Source organism: Cynoglossus semilaevis, unplaced genomic scaffold (assembly GCF_000523025.1).
Source record: "Cynoglossus semilaevis isolate Cse_v1.0 unplaced genomic scaffold, Cse_v1.0 scaffold342, whole genome shotgun sequence".
NCBI classification, from domain to species: domain Eukaryota; kingdom Metazoa; phylum Chordata; class Actinopteri; order Pleuronectiformes; family Cynoglossidae; genus Cynoglossus; species Cynoglossus semilaevis.
The window spans coordinates 212,946-221,327 of record NW_007585117.1 but is presented as its reverse complement, the minus strand read 5'-3'; the positions used below and the strand labels follow the sequence as shown (position 1 = coordinate 221,327).

Here is an 8,382-nt window from a genome sequence, read left to right as displayed (position 1 = left end):
ACAAAATACATAATATAATAATATAAATACATATAAATACATATAAATACAAAAAATGAATGGTGTGATATAAATGAAGAAGCAGGATGAGGAAGAATGTCAATTGATATATTTTGGGGAGTTTCTCTTCTTTTTTAAAAAATATTTATTTAAATATTATATCAATAACAAGATAAACTTTCATTGAAATAATTTCTAATACTGAAGAGGTTAATACGGGAAATTCTGAATAATTAGTATCTTCAATAATATGCTCAATGTTAAAAATTGATAGACTAAAATAGAATAGCACTTCAGCACATTTTGTAAGGAAAATGTCATTTCCGTGTTCAGTTGTGTTGATGAAACGTCTGATTCTTTCCAGGACATTGTCAGACTTCTTGCCTCCTTTAGTCCAACTGTCTACCAGTCCCATTTACTGTGTGAGAGTGATGGTCTGTAAGGCCTTGGTTGCCATGACTCCACCCACGGAATACAGGAACATTCTCATCAAACTGACTGCTCAGCTGCCCAGGCAACAGGAGCGCTGTCGTCACAACCAGCTCCATGGGCAGCTGATGCAGATCAGAGCCTTTGTGGAGAGAACTCTAAGCACTGACAGGTAATTATGTAAAATGTTCAACCATCTCCCACTCTACTGTTTATTTCTGTTACTCATCTGAATCTGACACATCAGTCAACTCCCGCTGTGTTTTTTGCACAGTGCCTCATCATCCTCACTGACTGATGTGGTGACTAAGGTGGAGGAGTCGCTGTGGCTATTGACCGAGGCTCAGCGCTGTCCCCTAGTGAGAGCAGTCTACCTTGAAGTGGCAGAGTCATTAAGAGGCCTCTGCTCTGAAACGTACCTGTCCTATATCTGTGACACATTAATGCATGACCTACATACACCTCAAGAGGGACTACAGGTAAACAACAGACATAAAAGGACAATAATAATGTATTTTATTGTAAATAAAACAAGTTATTATAGTAGAGTATTCTCACATAAACTTCACCAAGGACATTTAAAGTCTTGTACTTAGACTCATCATTGTACACAACCGGTTTTGCCATCTACCTAATCACAGGCTTCCAGGTTGGGACATACTGTATAAACTGCTCAGTCTGGAATCAGTTCCACATTCTTTCAGTTGTATAACAACTGCATGGCCTGATAAGATATAGAATAGAGTACAATAGAATAGAGTAGTTTAAGAATGTTTTTTCAACAAGTCAAGGGGAATTTGTTATAGTTGTTTTAATTTACAAGCTATATTTATTTTTATTTATCATATCATATCATATCATTTATATCATGGATTATAAAAAAGAACAGCACCTTGGCAGCTAACCTCAACCTTTTCTGCTGATGACGACTTACTCTCGAACCTTACTGTGTACATTTTTGCGGGCTGTATATTGAAACTAGCTATTGTTAGCTGTTAAACAGCTAACAATTCACCAACATTAAGTTGAAAAGTAAGTCATTGTTGTCTGTCAAACCCAGAGGTTGTGAGCACAGTTCTGGCTGAGCTAAGGACCAGATCATTCCAAGATACAGCACATTCCATTCAAGACTAAGTCAGTGTAGCCTCTATCAGTGTATGCAGCTAAATGTTTTTATCATCTCTGAGGACATTAAGTACTTTACACGGTCTCTCTTTGTAACTGCTGAAAGGTTAAAACCTCAGCTTGTTTTCAGTGCATATGTATTAATATTTCATTTTGTTTTTTTCTGTCACCTTCATAGGTCGGTTTGTCATCCTTCCATCAACGGGCCATTAGCTTCCTGTGTGCAGATCCACAGTGGGCACACCAAGTGTGGGACAGCTTCTCTGCAGGGAGCTCTGATCTAAAACTCTCCCTGGTCATGTGGTTAGTTGACGGGCAGAGATCGCAGCCGAGCACCTTAAAAGAAGTCATCATGAGTGTGTTGCAGGTGAGACCGCACTATCAAAGAAAACCACGTCCCTCAGACCTGAGTCTAAGGTTCAGTGTTATCAGGCATTTCTATTGTTATTGGGTCCTTTCCTTTAAAACGACTGTGTCAACTGTTGTCCTGTAAAAGTGAATGTGTTTAAATCCAAAAACAAAACCTGGTTACAGCAATACAACACAACCATAGTACAATCAGAGTATTAAAATGTGTAGAAACAAATGAATTAAAATGATTATTTCAAAACTTTTAAAATAAAAGTCAACTCTCTAAGATCGGGTTTTAAAATTGTTTTCATCTCAGCTGAACCTGAGGGAGACTATGTTGAGCCACAGCATCGTGTACCGCAGGACTTTCCTCACAGCTTTGGCTTTGGTGATGGATGAAGGTGATTCTACATCCATACAGCAACCTGCTCAGACTGCTGCACTGCAGGAGCCAGTGCTGTCTGAGTGTCTGGATCTGTTACTCAGGGACCTGGAGGAAGTGGGATCTGGACCAGAGTTTCTGTCCCATGTTCTGTGTGCTGCCAGTCTGCTGCTTTCCAAGGGTTTAGAGTCAAGGTTTGAAAAACAATCTCTTTGCATATTTTTTTGTATAAAACTGCAGCACATGTTCCTGTCTCTCTGACTTTCTTTGCATGTTTGTTGAAATTAGTGTAAAAGAATCCATGACGCTGCTCTGGTGCAACATCTTGGAGTGCTACCGGAGCCCAGATGCTCCTGAAGTGCTCAGGTTGGCCAGTGCTGATGCTCTATGTGTGGCTGGAGTTCCACTAATGAGCCAATACAGAACTCTGCCCTCTATTATGATCAGGTATTACAGAAAATCAATAGTCAATGTTGTCTGTCTTTGCATGGGTTGGTGGAACAGAAGGTAAAAATTCCAATCTTATTCTGTCTAGGTTGATCAACACAGGCCTTTACCTGCTGCAGGACCAGAACCAGCAGGTGAGGGCTAAAGCTGCAGGTTTTACCTCCATGCTGCAGCATGTCAGAGCTCGGGAAGGTCGGGTCAGCGCGTACCACATGCAGGTCAACCAGGCTGTGCCGTCTCTGCTGGACCTGCTCCTGGAAGAATTCTCTGATCTTCCTGAAACACTAGAGGTGCTGCTGAGTCACCTGCCTCAGTCTGACATCAAATCAATTATCAGAGATGCCACAGAGACAGGGTACGTTATACAGTACTTTAAATATGTGTAGTTTGCTACATTTGTGTACCAGGATGTTTTAAAGTAAGATATTCCTCTAAAATAACAGTAATTTGTGTCTGTCATGGTTTTCCGAGTCAGAGTAAAACAACTTTACATGAATCTAAATAAAAATTTAAATCATTTGTGAAACTTAAGAAAGAAATATTTATACAATGTATGAGATAATCAAAGCTAAATGAGGCTATAACCAGAGGCAACAAGGTTTATTTATCTCAGTGTAATAATACTACACACTCTAAGACAGGGGTTCCCAAAGTGAGTTGCAGACCTCCCTCAAGGGTGCAGAGCTATTGCAGGAGGGCGACAGCAAATTAATTTAAATTATGTTTTCATTATTTGACCTGCAGTGGGGTAATAGCACTTATTTGTTATGTCATTTTTTTCTTATCAAGCAGAATAGCAGTTTGGTGTGAATGAAATTGTTTTAGATAAAGATCAGTGGAGTTTTGAGGCAATAGCTATAATGATATGTCAATGTGAGCAGACGGTGGTACTGTTCAGAAAAAGTTTAGGAACCACTTGTCCTAATAGAACCTTTCATATACAACACACTTTTGTGTTTTACCAGATAAGAAAACAGAACCAATGTAATTAATCCTGTAACTTCATATTCAATAACATATTCACACCAATGAAAAAAAAATCAAACCTGTTTTTATAGTATTTTAAGTCTGATTTGAATCAGGCTTGATAGTAAACGTCTTTCTCCATCTGCTCGCTCCAACAACGGGCCACATTGTCTGAGTTGTTTACTCAACCTCTCCCTTCCAGATTCTCCACTCTGTATGAACAGGATGAGGCCAATGTGTTTGCAGAGCCGTCTGTGATGTCAGCACAGGTGCTGCCCTACCTGCTGCAGATGACTGAAAAACACCCCCAGTCCTCGGCTTTGGCTCAGAGTTTGAGCATGTGGGTAGAGCAAAGTGCTGCTCACGTGTGTGACTGCCTTGAGTTGTGCAAGAACTTACTGCCAGGTACCACGAATCACAGCTGTCAAGATAAAAACTGGAATGTAAGTTTTGGACTGGAACATTCATTTCTATATAACTGTTTTTTAAATCTCTCTTTAGCTGAATCCTTCACCAACACCTGGCTGTCTCTCCTGTTGGAGCCCAGATTCCACAGCACCCTGTGTGGACTGTTCAGCAAGGCTGCCTTTCTGCTTAGACTTTTAAAAAACTCCAACAATGCACAGAGCTTCTGCGATCCTTCTTCCTTACACAAGAGTTTACAGGAAGTTTTATTTCGGCTCAGTCAAAACGGTGTCTACTTTCCCACTGTTATCACAGCTGCTCTGGCAGAGGTGCTGCCATGTGATTGAAGGGACATTCTGTGAGCAAAGTCTCCCGGACAAAAATAAAAAAATAGACCTGATGTCACCCGTACTCGGGCAAATTCAATGTTTACAATGAGAAAGGCACTTATTGCTGCCCTATCCTGTGTCCTGGAGCCAGTCCCAGGGTCAGTCATTGAGTAAGGGTGGGCCCAACTCTGTACAGTTCTTGGGTCCATTGCAGAGCCATGTACAGACAGAATGTTGTATAAATGCACTAACCTTTGTGCTATTTTAGATTTTGATATAGTAACTATTTCACTAATTCTGAACTGTCGACTGGATTAAATTGCTTACCTAAATACTAAGTGTGCAGCAGTACAGTGTAAATCCAGTTCACAGTCTAACCTCTAGACTGTTGGGCAAATAGATGATTAGCACTTGTGTCATTCACATCCAGGTTCAAAATTCAATTTTTTTCCCCTTAAAAACTTAGCAACTGGATTCCAAAATTGTGAGAATCAAAGAGAAAATATTGTGTGGTCCCAACTAATAAAGACTAAAGATGACTTTGTCTGTGTTTTGTAATAAAATAAATATATATCTAGTATATATATAAACAATAAATATCAAATTATAAATTAGACAAAAAAAATTTTTTCATTTAAATTTAGTGTCCGCCCCCCAAGATGTCTATTCAAAAATATTCTGGATAATATGGTCTCTGACATCATATAAACCATCTCTACATACAGTATATGCCATGACATCAACATTGAGAATACTGAGTTGTTTGCCTGCAGCAGGGCTGGCACTCAAGGCAGATGCAGTGATGTAATGTAACAGCATCTGCAGTCCTTGCTGTCTTGTGCCCAGCAGGGGAATACTGTGTACGGGTTAATGTTCCATTAGAGGACTTCTGCATGGATAAGTATCCATTTTCTAACCACATGGGGGCTGATGATGATTGACTGGATCTGACTAAGAGCTGGTAGTTGCTCTACAACAGACCACTCAATAAAGATGTCTTACGTCAGTGTTTGTATACAGGCTTGTGGCTCACCTGTAGTTGATAACATTTATAAATGCAAGTGTATATATTTTTTTTGTTTTGTTTTATCTCTGAAATGAATCCTATCTTGACAAGGTTTAACACAACGCAAAAAAACCAGTTCTGTATGCAAGGCAACAAACACTTATTTCATTCTTCCTGTTCAGATGATCTACATGTACATTATATGAAAAATAAAATCCTTATTATCGAGCTCACACTCCAGTGGAAGGAAACCATTTAATTGCAGGCACACTTTTGAATAATTCAAATACATTTCAAAGTACATTTTTGTTTAAACTATTAGAGTTGTTTAAAAGATAAATTAACTACAGAATACACTTTGAATTATGATGAAAAATGTGCAGTTGCAGTTTTACTTTAAAAATAAAAGGGTATAATATTGAACAAATTAGTAAACTTAAAAAACTAACCAAAGGTAACAGTTCTACACCAAATCACGTGCTGTTCAATATTGTTACCACTTGTTTCTATTTTGGATTGGAATTTTATTTTTAACCCAGAGTCACTTGCCCAAATAGTTCTAATAGTTCGTTTTAAGCCATTCATTTGTGCTTTAACCCAGTGCATGCTGGGAAATGCTGAATGAGCTGTTGTTCAATAGAGAGATGCAACAGAGGTGTTGTGTTTGCTCTGGTAATTGACTGAAAACTGGTTGAGCATCTGTTTGAAGAGTGACTTCACAGCTAGATTCAAACAAATGCTGTGAGCAGATGTCTTTGTCAGTGTCTGTCCAGTCCAACGCTGACCACGCACAGCAGAAAACTGGTCTCGCAGGGACCAGAAGAAGCCTGAGAAACAGGAGGACAGTGTTAGACAGATGCCTGAAGTCAGCCAGACACGACTCATGTCGTTCTCGATCAGCTTTGTGAGTAGAAATGAATGACTCACTTTGTGTGGTATTGGAGATGAAAGAAAAAGAGTCATTTTCTCCCTCTGTAGCTCAGTCATTAGTTTGGCTGTGTTACTAAAAAGGGAAAAAACAAGTTGGAAAATAACTGATCAGAATAACACAGTGTGTGACTTTTACTGCTGTCTGTTCTGAGGTGTTTGTCACAACCATGGCTACTCGGCTCGTGTGTGTGTCTGTGTGTGTGCATGTACTGTATGTGTGTGGACATGTTTTGGCTTCTTTGTGACCTTTTCTGTTATAAACACTAGACTAAACGAGGTCTTGACCTCTGGCCCTAATGTGGGGGATGATGATCAGGCATGATCAGGCTGATCCTCAGTTGTCATGTTGAAACCAGTCATAAGATTTCCATAAAAACAGGAATCTGAAACTGTCAGGTGAACTGTCTAGGGTGTACATCGCCCTCACCTGTTGAGACGTAGGATAGGCTCCAGCAGAGGCTTTTCTTGTCATTTAAACTCTGGGAAGCGACCATTTTCACTTTCCTTCTGTGTTTCAGACTCTATCATTAACCTCAGGGATTTATTTGTGACTCATCTCAAAGTTTCTTTGGTGACTTGGACTCAAACACTTGACCACCATAACTGCCAAACACGACTTACACTGTTTGAGTGTCTACCATTTAAAGGGCAAACTAGTTTTTAAACTATAAAACATCAAGAAATGTCTGGAACATGATTTTATGAGTATACTGTAAGTCAAACTTATAATTATATAATACAATATATTATAATATAATATAGTATATAAGTAAAGGGTTCAAAGACATGTTATAGTATTATTATAAAGTATATTTTTTCAATTTCAAAATGTATCTGATTTTAACAACGCAACATTTTTTTAGTTTATTTGATCTATCGGGTTTCAAAAACAAAGGGCTGCGACTGCAGGGAGAGAGCAGTGTGTCTGATTTACTCTCAGCACAGGCTCTTTAACCACTGAAAGCATCTCCTTTCGTTCAGATTATACCATCAATCTTTGACATTTTTATTCCCATCATCGAGCAGCATGTCGTGGGTGACAGCTTTGATCAGTTTTTTTCAAACCCTAAAAAAGGGAAACATTTTTTGAAATCACAGCCAAAATGAACATTTGAACATAAGTAAATGAAAACGTGTCAAAATCTCAGAAGCTTCGCAACAGGTTCTGGCCTAGCTCTATCTGGTTTCTTTTTTCAAAACAAAACATTTTAAAGAACCTATTTCAGACGCAGGTGTGGTGAGAAAGATATCCTTCAGAATTCCACAAAGAAGGAATGTTCTGATGGAAACAGCGCTTGCATAAATGTTTAGACCTAAACGAAGGACATGTTGAGAAACAGATTTAATATTTTTTAATAAAACGTCACCATTCTGCTCTTGTCTTAAGGACCTTGAGGTTCCGTTCTACACAGCTTTTCGCAGCTCCTCCTCCTCCTTCCGCTTGTCCTCCCCCTCCTCCCACAGGAGGCTGTTTATCAAGAAAACTGCGCTCCTCTGACAAAAACAAAGGGCTGCGACTGCAGGGAGAGAGCAGTGTGTCTGATTTACTCTCAGCACAGGCTCTTTAACCACTGAAAACATCTCCTTTCGTTCAGATTATACCATCAATCTTTGACATTTTTATTCCCATCATCGAGCAGCATGTCGTGGGTGACAGCTTCACAGCTCTGCACAATGTTTCTGTCTCTGCACGTTGTTTTCCTGTGTGCTGTGGCCATGGTGGAAAGCAGTAGTGGAAACGAGCAAGGTGAGAAAAACAATTTAAAGTTTTCCATTCATTTGTATTTTGTTAATTTTTATTTTTTACAAATATTTATTTAAAAACTCAAACTGAAAACCAGAGATACGTTTTTTCTTCGCTCCTCCTTCACCACCAAATCCATGTGTTGCTCCTCTTATTTCAGACTGTATTATATCCAGTGGTGTGGAGTACAGAGGAGAAGAACAGAGCTCCTCCTCGGGTCTGACCTGTCTGGTCTGGACCAGCACCACCAGAGACTATAATGTTTCCC

The 8,382-nt window shown here is 39.3% G+C and overlaps 2 protein-coding genes and 1 long non-coding RNA gene across 3 annotated transcripts in view; 2 read left to right on the top strand and 1 right to left on the bottom strand.

Moving 5' to 3' along the window:
* LOC103398613 (thyroid adenoma-associated protein homolog) overlaps positions 1–5,670 on the top strand; it is a 14,800-nt gene extending 9,130 nt beyond the window's left edge. Inside the window, exons 24-31 of the mRNA XM_025053698.1 lie at positions 365–601; positions 704–908; positions 1,733–1,921; positions 2,222–2,481; positions 2,576–2,734; positions 2,823–3,089; positions 3,903–4,105; positions 4,202–5,670. Coding sequence (XP_024909466.1) covers positions 365–601; positions 704–908; positions 1,733–1,921; positions 2,222–2,481; positions 2,576–2,734; positions 2,823–3,089; positions 3,903–4,105; positions 4,202–4,452 — 1,771 coding nt within the window. The 3' untranslated portion in view covers positions 4,453–5,670. The remainder of the gene's footprint in view (positions 1–364; positions 602–703; positions 909–1,732; positions 1,922–2,221; positions 2,482–2,575; positions 2,735–2,822; positions 3,090–3,902; positions 4,106–4,201) is intronic.
* A 37-nt stretch (positions 5,671–5,707) lies between these two features.
* Positions 5,708–7,806, bottom strand: LOC112486556 (uncharacterized). Its single transcript, XR_003049028.1, has 3 exons — positions 7,738–7,806; positions 6,368–6,443; positions 5,708–6,267 (listed from the first exon to the last, which is right to left on the bottom strand). It is a non-coding gene; the product is annotated as an uncharacterized LOC112486556 (long non-coding RNA).
* Positions 7,807–7,864: 58 nt separating this feature from the next.
* Positions 7,865–8,382, top strand: part of LOC103398612 (phosphoinositide-3-kinase-interacting protein 1) — a 7,310-nt gene continuing 6,792 nt past the window's right edge. The window contains exons 1-2 of the mRNA XM_025053699.1: positions 7,865–8,117; positions 8,275–8,382. The exon at positions 8,275–8,382 is cut by the window's right edge and continues 17 nt beyond it. Coding sequence (XP_024909467.1) covers positions 8,012–8,117; positions 8,275–8,382 — 214 coding nt within the window. The 5' untranslated portion in view covers positions 7,865–8,011. The remainder of the gene's footprint in view (positions 8,118–8,274) is intronic.